This window comes from Equus asinus, chromosome 22 (genome assembly GCF_041296235.1).
Source record: "Equus asinus isolate D_3611 breed Donkey chromosome 22, EquAss-T2T_v2, whole genome shotgun sequence".
NCBI lineage: Eukaryota > Metazoa > Chordata > Mammalia > Perissodactyla > Equidae > Equus > Equus asinus.
In genome coordinates, this window is record NC_091811.1 from 57,674,130 (window position 1) to 57,691,171 (window position 17,042).

Below are 17,042 nucleotides of genomic sequence, written 5' to 3' on the forward strand. Positions count from 1 at the left end.
CTTAACAGAAGAAAAAGCTGGATAAACTACAAAATCATAACTTTCTTGAGGCCATCAGGGAGCTGACGATGCAAGGTAACCTGAATTCCAAAGTGTGACAAGCTCTTCCAAAGAGAGACAAGAAACACAAACTGTCTTACCTGGGGCAAAACATAGGAGGAAGAGGTGTCCGACGCCAAACAGGCAAGTAAAAAGAAATCAACTAGAATTTTAATGAATTACTAAAGGCAAAGCAAGAGCTAATGTGTTGGTGTGGAATAATGTGTGGCCCTGGACACAAAGGGCATTTGCACTCTATCACAAGCTATTTTGTATGGGCTTCTGCTGTGCTTACAAGAAAGACTGGGGACAGGGCAGAACACAAGGAAGATCCCCTGACAGCAGTGCGGGCATGCAGGAGATGGTTGACCGTCGCTCAAGGACAAGCGTGTAACACTGCACACTTCCCCAGACCTTTCTCTTCTCCTGTCTTCTCATTAGCCCACTGATAGAGGAACTCAAAGCCCATAGTACATTGAAGGTAACAATAACAACAACAAAACTCAAATCCAGCTCAACTTTTGACTAAATTGACTCAACCTCCATACTAACTGCCTGACAGAAGAAGAGGTATGCCCATTTCCAGACACAAATATCATTACCACAGTCTCTACTGTTCTATACATGATGCCTGGAATTCAGCCAAAAATTAAAGGATACACAAAAAGCAAGGGGGAAAGAAACATTGTCAAGAAATAGAACAATCAATAGAACTAGAGATGATCCAAAAGCTAGAACTTTAAAATACTGTAATTAATATGTTATAGTACCTAGTGTCAAAAGTGGACAACGAGCATGAAAAAAATGGAAAATTTTAGCAAAAAGGTAAAAACAATAAGAATTGGTCAGATAGAAATGCTAGGAATAAGAGATACAATATCAGAGATAAAGCATTTTCTCAGTGGGCTCATGAGTAGATGACACAGTTGAGAAAAATATCAGTGAGCTTGAAGATAGGTCGATAGAAATGATCCAAATTGAAAGATGAAGCAGGGGCAGGGTGAAAAAGATAGAACAGAGAATCCGAGATCTGTAGGACAATATCAAATAGTCTAACATACATATAATTGGAGTCTCAGACAGAGGGGAAAAAGAACAGGGACAAGAAGTATTTGAAGAGAGGATGGTGGATAATTTTCCCAAAATAATGAAAAACATCAATCCACAGATCCAAGATACTGAAAGAATCCCAGTTAGATTAACCACAAACTCATTCAGATCCACCTCTCATACATATTCACACACCTTATAGTCAAACTTTGGTTGAAAACCAAAGATAAAGAGATAATCTTGAACACAGTCAAAAGAGACAAACAGGCACCCAACTAATTTAAAGTGACATGACAGGGGCTGGCCCTGTGGCCAAGGGGTTAAGTCTGCGCTCTCCACTTCAGTAGTGCAGGGTCTCGCCAGATCGGATCCTGGGAGCAGACATGGCACCACTCATAAAGCCATGCTGAGGCGGCATCCCACACGCCACAACTAGAAGGACCCACAACTACAATATACAACTATGTATCGGTGAGCTTTGGGGAGAAAAAGGAAAAATAAAGTCTTTAAAAAAAAATAAAATAAAGTGATATGACAAATATAGAATAATATCCTACCTATAAGAAGGAGCTTTCCTAGATTATATGAAGGCCATGAAGTGTGAGGAGATTAGACGTTATTTAAAGTCCAAAGAGTTAAAAACAGAATCAATGGATTTTACAAGGAGAAAGATAGTGGCTCAATATAATAAAGAACTTTCTAATAATCAAGTGAGGCCAAAGGCAGAATGGTGTTCCTCAAGAGGTTGTGATTTCCCCATGACTGAATTTGAAATGTAAAAAAATATTCAAACTTCAGGATTATATGATTCATCTAAGGCTATAGGACCTAAAAGATCCCTTTCAGCTTTCATGGGTAATTACTTCTGATAAAGAGAAGCAAAGATGGCTCTCATAGAAAACCTGGAATTTGAGGTGAATCTTGGAAAATAAGTAGGATGTCAATAAAATTAATGAGACTATTCCGTATAACAGAAACAATGTGTGTAAATGCATGAAAACGTCAAAAAACGAGTTGTGCTGAAGGTTTTTTTTGGGGGGGGGGTTTGTTTGTTTGTTTTCTGATTTATCTCCCCAAATCCCCCTGGTACATAGTTGTATATCTTAGTTGCAGGTCCTTCTAATTGTGGCATGTGGGACGCCGCCTCAACATGGCCTGACGAGCGGTGCCACGTCTGCACCCAGGATCCAAACCCTCGAAACCCTGAGTCGCCGCAGTAGAATGCGCCAACTTAACCATTTGGCCACGGGGCCGGCCCCAGTGCTGAAGTTTTGAAAATAGCTGAGTGTGGCTGATCACAGGATTCTTAGGGTGCAAACAGTGGGGGAGTAACAAAATAGCCAATGCCTGCCCCTCTTCTCCAAAAGGTTGTTGCAAGGATTTAGTGATCAGTGAAAAGGGGTTTTTGAAGAATAGAAAACAGTACACAAAAGGGAATTATTGTCATGAATAGTATTGCCACTGAGATATACAGCTTTATCCATCAGAAAACACCCAGGTCATGAAGGGCAACTCAGGTTGCATAATCACCTGATGTCCCATGGTCACACGTTCATCTTCTGCCAAGGACCAAATAACAAACAAGGAGTCATTTCTCAAGAGTACAACTGTTATTTGCTGAAAAGGGCATGACTTTTCCCTGAACCCTTTGGAGCCTCCACTACAATTCTGTGATTGGAGCTTTCCACAGGCTCCAAACAGCACTAATTCAGCCCTAGCACTCCTAACATCTTCAGATCCCCTTCGTCACTAAAAGCAGTAGCAGAGCTGCATTGCAGCCTGGATCAGCCAGAAGCACTCTTTTGCTCTGGGCCCCTGGAAAACTAGGAGTTTTACGTGTTTAGCTGAAAATACAAAATCCTGAACCTGTGAGTTTCTTTCTTTAAGCTGTCTACAGCAATCATGGACAGCACCCCAACCAACTGTCATTTAATTCCTTGCATCCATAATATTTGCTGTGGAGCCACCATGCAGTGGCACTTCAGGTGACAGTAGTTAATCATTTATGTAACTGTTTCATAACTGAAGGCCAAAGACTACCAGTTTTTCCGTCCTCTGAAGGAACCTGGATCTTCACTGTGAGATCAAATGATCAATCCTATGTTCCCACCCTTGCAGCCATTTCTGGTATTAAATGCTGTATATGTGCATCAGTCTGAGTTCAGTTGCAGATAACAGACACCACTGTAGCTACTTTAAGCAGAAATATACTTAATTCAGACAATTAGGTACTTACAAAACAAAATTCGTGGAAGGACTGGAAGAGAAGATTCTCGGCTAAGCTTCTAGGAATGAGTTTTAGAACAGCACTATACATCAGATCTGCTACCACGGCCAAGATCAGGAAGGTGGGGCATTAGGAAGCCACTGCCCCATCTTCCAGCTCCAAAACCACAGAAGCCCCACCTCTATTCATGAAAGGCAAAATGGGTGCCCAGATCACCCTGACTCGACACGCACAATGTTTGAGACCTCTGCTCCCACTGCCTTGTAAAACCACAACTAAATTTGCAGGAGAAACAGCAGAAGCAAGAGAAGCACGGCCTCTGCCTCGCTTCTCTGCCTTTCGCATCTCACACGGGTACTTCAGCTTGGTGGAAACTAGGTCACAAGTAGAGTAAGGGAGTTTGGGGAATGTCATCTTTATCTTCCTAGACTCCAGGAGACAGAAAGCCATGCTGTGAAAGAGTTGGAATGGAATTGAGTGAGCAATCTGTAATACCTGTCAAAGCACCTCTGCTAAGCTACTTGCCAGCTCCTCCTCTAAGCTCTGAGGCAACAGCTACTAATAAAACAAAGTCCCTGCCTGCATGGAGCACACTTTCCGGGGAAGACAAATACTAAACATCCAAACAAAAAAGTAAATGTTATAATTCTGCCCCAAATACATGCAATAAAGAATATGAAACAGGGTGATCAAGATATGGTGCCACTGTAGGGAAGTTGGAGAAAGTCTTTCTAAAGGAGTGAAATTTGAGCTGACGCTTGAATAATGAGAAGGCATCTGTGAGAAGATCTAGGGTAAGAGCCTCTGGACACAGGGAACAGCAAGAGCAAAGCATGTGATGTGTTTAAGGAAGAGAAAGAAGGCTAGTGTGGCTGGAGCATAGTGGACCAGGAAGACAAGAGCAGGGTGTTTTGAAATGTAGGTTTTATTATTACTCGAATATGGAGGGGGCAACAGGTCAGGAGACAATTGCCATTGCAAAGATAGTTTGTTTCTCACAGTTTCCACCAGAGAGGGGCATGCCACACCATTCAGAGCCACATGGAGAAGCACCAGGGTCCATCAGGAGGCAGAAGGAGCGAGAGGAAATGTGGGCAAGAGCCTTTATTGCGGTTTTCATGGGAAGGAATGGGTGAGGCAGGGTAAGCAGATTAGGGAGGTTTAGGATTAGCTAGTTTGAATAATTTCAGTGGGCTCTGGGTTTAGGGGCTATCTTAGTTGTCTGGCACCTGGCCCTGGAATGATTAGGGAAGGGGAGTAGTACCCCAGAGTGTGGAAGCCAATAAGGGTGGTGGCTGAGGGTGTGGACTCTAGATTGGTTGGTTTGCATATGAAAGGCATGCTTGCAGGTACATCATTTGTTATCTCTGGGATTTAGCTGACCCTAGGAGGGGCAGTCTACCCAGGGTCAGTAAGGCCCCAGACATCAAAACGTCAGACTAAAAGGACAGGCTTAATACACAGGGACTAAATCAGGTCTTACAAATCAAGGGAAGGAGTTTGCAATTTATTCTACCTAAAATGAGAAGCCAGTGAACTATCAGAGGGTTTAAAGAAGGGGAATGATGTCATCTGACTAGCACTTGGAGAAAATCACACCATCTGGCTGGACACAGTGTAGAGAACAGGAATGGTCCTAGTGAGAGACAATTTGCTAAACTAGGATTTTAGCAGTAAAGATGACAAGAGGTGGTTGTCTGGGATTAAATTTTTGAGGCAGAACTGACAGGAGTTGCTGAGAAATTGAATGTGGAGTGTTAAAAAAACAAATGAATTAAAATGGACAGCTAGATGGAGGCATCACAATCCCTGACTTCAAAACATACCACAAAGCTACAGTAATCAAAACAGCATGGTACTGGTACAAAAACAGATGCACAGATCAATGGAACAGAATTGAAAGCCCAGAAATAAAACCACACATCTATGGACAGCTAATCTTTGACAAAGGAGCTGAGGGCCTACAATGGAAGAAAGAAAGTCTCTTCAACAAACGGTGCTGGGAAAACTGGACAGCCACATGTAAAAGAATGAAAATCAACCACTCTTTTTCACCATTTACTAAAATAAACTCAAAATGGATCAAAGACCTAAAGATTAGGCCTGAAACAATAAGTCTTCTAGAAGAGAATATTGGCAGTACACTCTTTGACATCAGCTTCAAAAGAATCTTTTTGGACACCATAACCCCTCACATGAGGGAACAATAGAAAGAATAAACAAATGGGACTTCATCAGACTAAAGAGCTTCTTCAAGGCAAGGGAAAACAGGATTGAAACAAAAAAACAGCCCAATAATTGGGAAAAAATATTCACAAGTTATTTATCCAACAAAGGGTTAATCTCCATAATATACAAAGAACTCACACAACTCAACAATAAAAAATCAAACAACCCAATTGCAAAATGGGCAGGGGACATGAACAGACATTTCTCCAAAGAAGATATACGGATGGCCAATAGACACATGAAAAGATGCTCATCATCACTCATCATCAGGGAAATGCAAATCAAAACTACACTAAGATATCACCTTACACCTGTTAGAATGGCAAAAATATCCAAAACCAAGAGTGACAAATGTTGGAGAGGCTGTGGAGAAAAGGGAACCCTCATACACTGTTGGTGGGAATGCAAACTGGTGCAGCCACTATGGAAAACAGTATGGAGATTCCTCAAAAAGTTAAGAATAGAAATACCTTATGACCCAGCCATCCCACTACTGGGTATCTATCTTAAGAACCTGAAATCAGCAATTCCAAAAGTTCCACACACCCCTATGTTCATCGCAGCATTATTCACAATAGCCAAGTCATGGAACCAACCTAAGTGCCCAGCAACTGATGATTGGATAAAGAAGATGTGGTATATATATACAATGGAATACTACTCAGCCATAGAAAAGGACAAAGTCGTCCCATTCACAACAACATGGATAGACCTTGAGGGTATTATGTTGAGTGAAATAAGCCAGACAGAGAAAGACGAACTCTGTATGACTCCACTCACAGGTGGTAGTTAACATATGGACAAAGAGAACTGATCGGTGGTTGCCAGGGGAAAGGGGGGCAGCGGGAGGGCACTAGGGGTGAAGTGGTGTACCTACAACATGACTAATAATGACGTACAACTGTAATTTCACAAGGATGTTAACTTTCATAACCTTAATAAAAAATAATAAAATAAGGGGCTGGCCCCGTGGCCGAGTGGTTAAGTTCGCGCACTCCACAGCAGGCGGCCCAGTGTTTCGTCAGTTCGAATCCTGGGCGCGGACATGGCACTGCTCATCAGACCACGCTGAGGCAGCGTCCCACATGCCACAACTAGAAGAACCCACAACGAAGAATACACAACTATGTACTGGGGGGCTTTGGGGAGAAAAAGGAAAAAATAAAATCTTTAAAAAATAATAATAATAATAAAATAAATTAAAAAAATAAAAATAAAAAAATGGACAGCTAGATTTTTGCTGTGAGCAACTGGGTGGTAACATGCCCCTTACTGCAACGAGGAAGCTGGGAGAGGAACAAGAGTTCTACTGGGGCGTGGTAAGTCTGAGATGCCTCTAAGGCATCAAAGAGGAGATACTTAGTTGTATACACAAGGAGAGGCAGGGCCAAAGATATAAGTTTAGGAGCCACTGAAGTTAAAAAAGAAAGTGTTTCAAGAGGAGAGGGAATCAGATATGTCAAATATTGCTGAGAGATTGAGTAAGAGGAAGATTGAAAATTAACCATTGGATTTGGCAACATGGGGTTGTAGATGATCTTGATAAGAAAGAATCAGTGGACTTGTAGAGACAAATGGAGAAAATGGGAGATAGGAAGTGGAGATGGCAAGTGTCAACTAGAGGACATCAGGAATTGAGGGCAAGGCCCGGGCCATTCCAGGCAACACCTCTGCTCTACTCCCAAACTTCACCACCTTTCCCCGACTGAAAACATTCAGAAGGTTTGACTCTCTGCATAAGGTCCCCACTAAGTACGTCTGCAGTAACGTGAGAGACTGGAGCTGATGGAAACCCTGTCTTCCCTGCCATGAGCCCTGGCAACCAGACAAGCAATGACTTCACTGGAATACTTTGCATCTAAAACACAAACCAATCTAGAGATCAATGTGACTAAATCATACTTCACGGTTGTTAACTTCTAGAATTCTCCAGAAACATCTACATTTAACAGGAAGCCAAGATTTCAGGCAAAGGAATGAATTTCCCATGGTGAGACTCTAGACATAAGGGAGGGAGATCCTTCAATTTCATGCCATTTGTGACCAAGGAGACCTTACAATGAGCGAGGAGGTGGAAGCTAGCCAGGAGAGGGAACAAGGTATGAGGTGAGAAGGACATGGGTTGGCCAAGAGAAATGAGATAAGGGGAGGAGAGAGGATACAGCAGGCATTGGAGACCTAGGCAGAATCACCTGACCCATGACACTACCTCAGCTCAGAGTTACCCAGAGAAAGCCCAAGAGTCAGGGCCTCCCAGGTCCCCACCCCCCCAGGGTGGGGGAGGAATGACAGCAGCTGGAGAATAACTGTGGGCACCACAGAGGCCTGGACTTCTAGAGAGGAGGAGGGGAACAGCAGAGCCCAAGCCCGTGCCCAGCAGCCCTGCCCTGGCTGAGTGGCCATTTCCATCTCCCCCAGGTAAGTGCCCCACACAGTGCTGGGTAGCCCTGGGCCTTTCCCTGACAAGGCCAGACCCTGCCAGGCATAGAAAGGGAAAAGGAACAGAGGGTGTATCAGGGCCCTCTCTCTGTGGGCTGGGAGCCAATAGGTGTTCCTGATCATGGGAGAAAACTGTCCACGTGAGGGTTCCTAATCTCTACTATTGCACTTGCAGAGGTGTAATTCAGATGCCACCAGCCTGGAGAAGGGGTGAGAAGGAGACAGGGACCCCTGGACAATTTCTCCCAGACACAACTTTACATAGTGCAGAAAGGCAAGTGTGTATACACTCAGAGCATGCAAACCTTTCACAGTGTTAGCGAGTAGGTCCGCTGAGAGGTGGGCAGTACCATGTAGTAAGTGTGGTGATTGTGTGATATGTATGTTCGCAGCGTGTCTAATAGGATGGGGGGGTGAGGCAGTGTGTGCTGGTCTGTGGGATTACCAGTGGTATGGAAATCAGCTGGGCATTCATAGCCTCTATACTGTCTATGGTCTGTGTCTGATGAAAACTTAGGACATTCTTTCTCAAGTACCTGTTGGTGGTCCCCATCTCAGAGCCCACAAATGGAGCTGCCTGCATCCTCTTTTGCTGCCCCATACCCTCCCCAACACACCCATGCACACAAACGCACACACACTATACCCTGCACAGCTCTCATTAATACTTCAGGCCAAAAAAAATCTGAAAAAACAAAGGTTTGCCTGGCTGTGCTCCCCAAGACCTCCCTGACTTCATAAAAGCTGTCTTCCCATTTCCCCCCTCCCCCAGTAGGCTCCAGAATCACAGCTTTCTTGCCCCCAAGATGACAAATCTACCCCTCAAGAGTTGCTTTCTAGACCAGTCCCCCTTTAAGAGCCTCACCTCCTGCATTCAGGGCTCTCTGAGCTCACCAGTCATTCAGCCAGCCAGCCACACCTTTGTCCTTTCATCCACTGTCCATCTAGTCGGTTATCCACAGGTTATCTGTCACTGCATCCACATATCCATTAGCTGATCAATTTATCCATCTGCCAGTCTCACTAAGACATTGGGGGAGGGGAGCCTGCTTTAAAAAGAGTCCTGGGGAGGGGGAAATGGGGAGTGGTTGTTTGATGGGTATAGAGTTTTAGTTTTGCAAGATGAAAAAGTCCTAGAGATTTGCTTCACAACAATGCAAATATACTTAACGCTACTGAACTGTGCCAAAAAAAAATGGTTAAGATGGAAAATTTTATATTATGTGTTTTTTACCACAATTAAAAATAGTTTTTTTAAAAAAGAGTCTCAAGTCCTTTCTGTGACCCAGAAGGACTCTCTGTTCCTCTGTGGAAGCTTTGAAAAGGATAACAGTGGCCTCAGGGCCAGTGTGTCCCTGAAGATTGCCCCAACCACATGAGGATGTACGGGAGATAAGAGAAGTTGAAGAGGGAAATTAACGGAGGCAGAGCGGAAACAGGGACAATGGGAGCTGTGGAACCAAGAAGAAAAGAGCAGAGGATTGGGGAAAAACTTCTCTCTCCGCCCTCACGGATGGTATCTTGGGGCAGAGGTAATTAAAGGACTGAGGGTGAGGAGACACTCATAGTGTGATAAAGATGAGGTGGACATGGAGGGTGAGGCCTCGGTGAGGACAGGGTCAAGATGAATCCAGCTTTACTCAGGGAAGGAATGGCGGGATTGCCACTCATGTCCAGTTAAAGGAAATCCAAAAATATATGTTACATGACAAGACCCATAAAAACGTTTATACCCTTAGCCTATTACCCGACTCCTAGCAATTTATCCTAAGGGAATAAGTTAACAGACGCAAAATGAGACATACACAAAGATATTGTTTGCATTGCTATCTAAAGTAGCAAAAAAAAATGGAAGAGCTTAAATAGCAAGATACGAGAAGTGTTTGTTAGATGGTAGTGGAGAAACTCAATGGCCTACTACAAGAACTTTAAAAAGGATCACTCAGAATGCTGTGTGATCTCATGGCAAAATGCTTTGAGCAAGCATTAAAAAGGAAAGAAAAAGACAAAATGGCATATACACTATGATGACAAGTGTGTAAAATGAGTTTGCAGGGGGACAAAGACTCGAGGGCAATATACAAGTAAGAAAAGAACTTAACTAAGGTGGCGAAGTCATAGATGACTTTACTCCAAATAGTTCTTAAATATTTTAATTGCACAAATAACATTTTAAAAATTTGAAAACAGCAAGATCCATCCCATAGGTTATCCAAGTGGTGTGGGCATCTGCAGGGTTATTGACAGCAGTGAGGAGGACCAATGGGCTCAGATACTCCTGTCCAAACCGAATGGATGTGAGTTCATCTCCCAGAGGTGTAGGGTGAGGGCGTCGGCCTCGCTGGAGATACAGTAGGTGGGGTGGTTGAAACCTCAGGTTCCAAGCTACAATTCTGGTTCTGCTGCTCGCTAATCATGCGATCTTGGGTAAGTCATTTAAACCCTCAGACCTCTGGTTCCTTTGTTGCAATGATGAAATAACAATTATCTCCAGAGTTGTTATAAAGTCAACTGAGATATTTCAAAACGCCCAGCACACAGCACTCTCAAAATTGTAAGCTATAGAGCAAATGACTTAAGGTGAAAAAATATGGTGAGAGGGCAAAGCGAGGGTAGGAGAAAGGTTAGGTCTCTGAGCAACAGGCAGGAAGTTTGAGACACTCCCGCCTGAAGATGAAGGTGGTTGGGCTAATCTTACACACGGGTGAATGGGGGTGATGAAAGTTCTGCCAGTCTGGGAACCCAGACTTCTGAAACGCTTGAGCCCAGTGTCCCATCTTTGTCTCACTAGCTGGCTAACTTTGCAAAAATCACTTAATCTTCCTGTTCATCATTCCTTGGTCTTTATAACTGGGATTCATTCATTCATCTAGCAAACCTTTAGCTGAACACTTGGCATGTGCAAGGTGCCATACTAGTTGTTCTGGTGATGAAGCTGACCTCCTGGACAGTTGATAACTTAGTGATTAAGAGCACAGGCTCCGGAGTTAGGCAGGCCTGGACTTGAGCCCCAACTGTCTCACTTGCTAGATGTGTGACTTTGAGAGTTACTAACACTCTCTGGACTTCCACTTCCTCATCTGTAAAATGGAGGAAATGAAGGTTTCTGTGTCAGAGTGCAATGGTGAAAATCCAGTGACTTAATGGATGGTGAGCTCTTCAGCGCCATGCCTCGCAGGGACCAGGTACCTGGGACACGTCAGCAGCTGTTAAAAAAGATGCCCCCCACCACCTCCCCAGCTTGTCCTGCAGGATCTTACAGTGGAGATTGTTCTCTAGAAAGTGCTGGGACCACGCCACAGGTACTGTCTCATGAGAACATGGATGAATTGCTTTCTTCAAAGATTTGAAGGACTGTCTGGTGCGGGAGGGGTTAGACATAGCAAGAGGGTTAGACTAAGAATTTAGCAAAGACCAATATGATGAAGATTTTTCTTATAGGCAGAGGAGGGCAAAATTAGACAGGGCTACCTCAATAGAGGGTGAGCTCCCCATCGCTGCAGATGTTCACACAGACACTGCACACACCCTTCTAAGACATTGTAGATAAGATCCCAGCATTGTCATGCTGAAATATATGACACATAAGGTCATTTTTAATCCTGAAATGCCAAGGGGAATCATTTCTAACCATGAGGAGCAGAGAAACTGCCATAGAGGAGGTGGAATTTGAGCTGAGCTTTGAAGGATGAGTAGAATTTTAACAGAATGAATAGAAACATTCCCAGCAGGGGGCACACTCTGGGGAAATGCATGGAGTCCTGGGAGAACAGAGTGTGCTGAAACAGAGCAGCTGGTGCAGCCGATCACAAGGGCCCAGATAGAGGAGAGCAAAGTAAAATATGTACTGGCCCTGCCACACTCCCCTCACTGAGTAGGGGCCAGAAGCTAATAATCTGTGACAAAGGGTTCCTGTGGAATCCCAAAGCATGATATACCTGGGGAGTTTTATCACAGTCATAACACTGCATGACATTCTCAATCCACAGCCCACCCTGGAGATCATTAGACACCAGCTTGGGACAGTCCCTGACTGATTCCACAATGGGAGTACTGCATAGTTTCTTTCAGCCTGGGGTTTCAGACCAGGGATTACGAAGGGATCCAGGACATAGCAGCTGCTCCATCCTCACTCTGGAGGAAGATCCAAAGTAAAGGGCTGAAGTCTCTTCACATGAGAGTCAGGCCCTGGACACAAGACCCAGAGGATAGGGAACAGTGGGAAATGCATGGAATTTGGAGTCAAGAAACCTAGATTCAAGTCCCAGTCCTGCCACTCTCCAGGTTTTACCTCAGGCAAATTATTTAATCCCTCTGAGACCCACGGCCTCATCCGTAAAGTGGAGACTGTATCTGAAATGAGAGGGACTGTATAAAAAGTGCTTTACTAAATTACAGAAATGCTGATTGTTTCTATACAAACTTCCCTTTCTTGGCTGTGCCATAGGTTCTAGCCTGGAGTAATGGCTAAGGAAAATCAGACTCTGCCTGAATTCCTCCTTCTGGGATTCTCTGACCTGAGGGGCCTGCGGGGCCCCTTGTTCTGGATGATGCTCCTGGCCTACCTGGTCGCTTTTCTGGGTAACTCCGTGATCATCCTCCTCACCCAGGCCAGCCCTGCCCTACACTCACCCATGTACTTCTTCCTGCGCCACCTCTCGGTGGTAGAGCTCATCTACACCACCAACATTGTGCCCAGGACCCTGGTTGACCTGGCCTCCCCATACCCCGGGCCATCTCCTTCGAGGGCTGTGCAGCCCAGATGTACATCTTCATTGCTCTAGGCATTTCAGAGTGCTGCCTTCTCACGGCCATGGCCTACGACCGTTACGCCGCCATCTGCCAGCCCCTACATTACTCCACCCTCATGAACTGGCAGGTCTGCGTGGCCATGGTGGGTACCTCCTGGTTCATGGGCATCATCACAGCCACGACCCATTCCTCCCTAATCTTCACTCTGCCTTTCCCCAGCCACCCAATTATCCCACATTTCCTCTGCGACATCCTGCCGGTCCTGAGGCTGGCAAGTGCTGGGAAGCACAGGAGCGAGATCTCTGTGATGACAGCCACAGTGATCCCCATCATGATCCCCTTCTCTCTGATTGTCACCTCTTATGCCCGCATCCTGGGTACCATCCTGGCAATGGCCTCCACCCACAGCCGCCACAAGGTCTTCTCTACCTGCTCCTCCCACCTGCTTGTGGTCTTCCTCTTCTTTGGAACGGCCAGCATCACCTACATCCAGCCCCGGGCAGGCTCCTCTGTCACCATGGACCGCATCCTCAGCCTTTTCTACACAGTCATCACACCCATGCTCAACCCCATCATCTACACCCTTCGGAACAAGGAGGTAACAGGGGCCCTGCGGCACATGATGAAGAGGCAGATCTCCTCACCATGAAGGGATCACGGGATGTCTGCCCACTCCCAGACTGCTCCTCCTCCCAGCCTAACAGAGCCAAGCAGCACCCCAAAGAAATAAGGCTTCCTGGCAGAAAGTGTTGGAACTAAAACAGAGATAAAGTTCTGTCTTACCTCCTATCCCACACCCCAGACTCACTGTCAGAGCATGAGTTATTAAGACAAGGTAGAATGGAAGGGAATGCTGCCTGTGGGGAAGAACATTTAGTGTCTGCCAGAATGTTCTGGATCTTTGAGCAAGATGATTGTTGTGGCTACACCAGTAGTCAGAGGTCCTTGTCAGTCATGAAGGCAGATGTCTATGAACTTGACATCCAACTAAGTAACCCATCCAGAGCCCATGGGGGAGTTTGCCTGGCCCTTTGACCTAGTTTTCTCCCAGAAACACTCTGCGGTATGCAGTGTTATGCTCTGGATGCCTTTTAAAAGAAAGGGAGCTATTTCCCCTTGAATATTCCACATGAATATTCTTCCCTGCCTTTCCCCACCCTTGATTTTTGACATCATCCGTAACTGGTGAAAACATGTCCAACTGGACAAGAGAATCTCTCTGGCTTCCCTGTCCTCCTCCCAGAGGGTGCCATCAGCTTGATCCCATACCCCTTCCCCAGCACCTCAGACTGGGCGAAGCTCTGAGGGCATCCTAGAAAGGACCTAGAGAGTGGACACTTAACACTCATTGCGGCCACCCAGCATTTGCTCCTCTTTCAACGTCAATGTTTGGAGAATTCCCCACTTTGGTAGTCTGGCAAAGAGAAAAACCACCTCCCTCTGTTGAGCTGAGAATAATTCCTAGCCCCCCCAGGCACGTGACCTGGTTCCACCAATCAGACGCACCCATGCCTGTCTGCGACTGAGTGGCTGGTGCCCACAAGAGGTGAGCAGCAGGGCTCTCTGTCCCTCCCTCCCTCCCTCTCTCTGTCTCTGTCTCTGTCTCTCTCTCTCTCTCTCTCTCTCTCGGGGGACAGCAAGGGAGGCTGCAGCAGCAAGTGGCTGGCATAGAAGTGGCATCTGGTGCCTGGTGGCAGCACCAGCAGATTCCTCAACTGACTGGTTCATGTTTGGGAGTTAGTCCAGGGAGCTTAGTCCTAGCATGGTCCCCCACGGTCCCAACAACGCTGCGTTTTGTTAATCATTTATTTTTCTGCTTCCTCATCCAGGCAGCTTTTGTTGCTGTTGAGAATTTTGACTGATACAATCGGTATGGAGGCTGGAGGCAGCAGAGGGAAAAGCTTAACCCTGGTGTACTAGGAATGAAATGGTCTAGACACTGTTTAGAAAGAACAGCCAAAGGGAACTTGTGGTCAGAGAACATCCTCAGACAGACACAGAGTCAAGGAGCCCAGACATATATGGCATTCCTGATATTCAGAAAATAACTGATAAGGTCCTTGTCTTCATGAGATTCCCAATCTAATGGGGGTGGTCATGGGGAGAATGGAGTGGAGAGAGAACAAAGCAGCACAAACATACAATGAGAGTAATTATAAAGGTGTGTAAACATGCTTTGGAAAGTTAATGATTGATTACAGTTTGAGGGTGTTTCTGGAAGGCTTCCTGGAAGAAGAGACTCAGGCAGTACTTCCAACCTTCCTCACATCACGGCACACGAGAAAGTGCTAATATTTGCATGGCACACCAGAGGAAACTGAAGGGGATTTGGAGGCATCCAGAGGGTTTGTTGGAAAAAATTCATTGTACTCTCATTTCACTACATAATTATAAGGAAAGTAAAATAGTCTGTAATATAAAAGTTTTTAAATACTGGTTTTACATTAAACTTCCAAATAAAGTATTTAAATTTTTAGAAAACTTCAGCTTTCTTCTGTGAACATAACTTTTTATATTAGATTTTGTGCTTGAGAAATGACTAAATACCTCCTGATAAGATCTTTGAGTATTGATTTCTTAAAATAACTGATGGTCACCATCAAAGAAAACTATTCACAGAAGTGGGCAGTAAGAAATGTAAAACTTTTTTCAAAGTCATTCAAAATTTTACAATAGCTGAAATTAAATGTAAATATATATTTATATTTACTAGCTCATCCTCATCTTTCACTGACGAGTGGTAAAGTTGAAAATTCTCATAATCGTGAAAAGGGATCGCATATCCACTCATGCTGGTTCATGTCAAGTGTTTCAATGCAGTACTGTGGGAGCTCTACTGTGCAGAATGGGCATGCATTGTCAGAGCAGTCAGCATGCAGCCAGCTTAGATGCCACGATAGGGCACATCAGCAGGTAACAGAAGAGGTATTGGACATACATGAAGAGAGAGATTCAGGACCACTATGGAGAGCTGAACTCTCCGGAAGCCCCCTGGACTCCCCATCCTCCAACTTGTAAAGGTTACACCTTGGGCTGTGCAGTGTTCCTTAGGCACATGGAAGCCCAATTCCTCCACAGCTCCACGGGCCCCTCGTCCACAGTGGGCAACAGGACACTGGGGAGCTGGCTGCTGGGGTAGACATGAAGTCTGCAGGGCACCTCAGCCTGCTGAGGCCAAGCAGTGGCTTTCGCTCCTTTTTCTCAGCAACTGCAGAAACCTCAGCGTGCATCAGCAAACCCCACTCCTTTTACGCTTCCCCCTGAGGAACCCCAGGCAAGGCTATTCATGGTCAGATGCAATGGAACTGGGAGCTCTGTCCATTCCAAGACTGCACATGTGTAGAAACCAAGGGCTAAGGGGATCACTCTCTTACAGAACACTTGCAATCCGTGTGGCCTTCCACTGGGCCATGATGCGCACTTTGGGAAGCTCAAGCTTAATACATTCATTCAGAAAATACTGTGTCAAGCTGTGTGCCAGGAATTTGGTGCAAAGGAGAATAAAACACAACCTAATGGGGACGAGAGACCAATTAACAGGTGATTACAATCTTACAATTTTATATGAAACGTGTACCAAAGATATCAGCAAGACAAGATGGTAAGGAACACAAAGGAGAGGTCCTAGTCCAGCCTGAGAGGGATGAAGAAGGCTCCAGGGAGGACGGGATGTCTTAACTGCAGTCTGAATGGCCAGGAAGGAGAAGTTATCCAGGGGAGAAGTAAGAAAGGGAATAGAATGTGCAAAGGTCCATAGGTGAGCGAGAGCATGGCCACTCAGGGCATCCATTACAATCGAGTATGTGAGGTACAGGGAAGTGACAAGAGAAGAGGGAGATGTGACCAAAGTTGTCAGGCTTTGAAGAGGGCAGTTAACCACAGGTCTCTCCCTTTTAGGTTGTCTATCAACTAGGAAGATACACTGGAATAAGACAGGGAGCAAAAGATCAGCTTCTTTACTAGCCAAGTTGGATGGGAGGATAAGGCTTGAACTGAAGGTTGAAAGGAGCTTCCTGCTCCCACCTTTACCACCACCACGCTCCCAGTTACAGGCAGGGGGTCCATACAAATGACAGGTCACTGCAAGCAGGCCTGCCCCGAGCTCACCACCTGAAGCAGAAGAGAGCGGGTGCAGCCTAAGGCAGGCCGGCCTGAGAAGCAAAGCCGGGGGGCTCAGGCTGCGCATGGGCAAAAATGCTTCCTACGGTGTCATCAGTCAGCCAGTTCACTCCCTCTCCTGTGAAGAAGTGAGCGAGGGGCTAGAGAGAAAGGCAGGAGGTGTTTCTACTCTCGTTCCCTTCTGGAA

At 45.4% G+C, this 17,042-nt stretch overlaps 2 protein-coding genes across 2 annotated transcripts in view; one reads left to right on the top strand and one right to left on the bottom strand.

Moving 5' to 3' along the window:
* Window positions 1-17,042, bottom strand: part of LOC106822844 (olfactory receptor 6C2-like) — a 153,361-nt gene that overhangs the window by 118,897 nt on the left and 17,422 nt on the right. The gene's annotated exons all lie outside the window — the stretch shown is intronic.
* Window positions 12,448-14,295, top strand: OR10P1 (olfactory receptor family 10 subfamily P member 1). Its single transcript, XM_014857109.3, is given in 2 exon segments — window positions 12,448-12,712; window positions 12,715-14,295. Coding segments are annotated over 2 exon segments (936 nt in total). The 3' UTR covers window positions 13,386-14,295.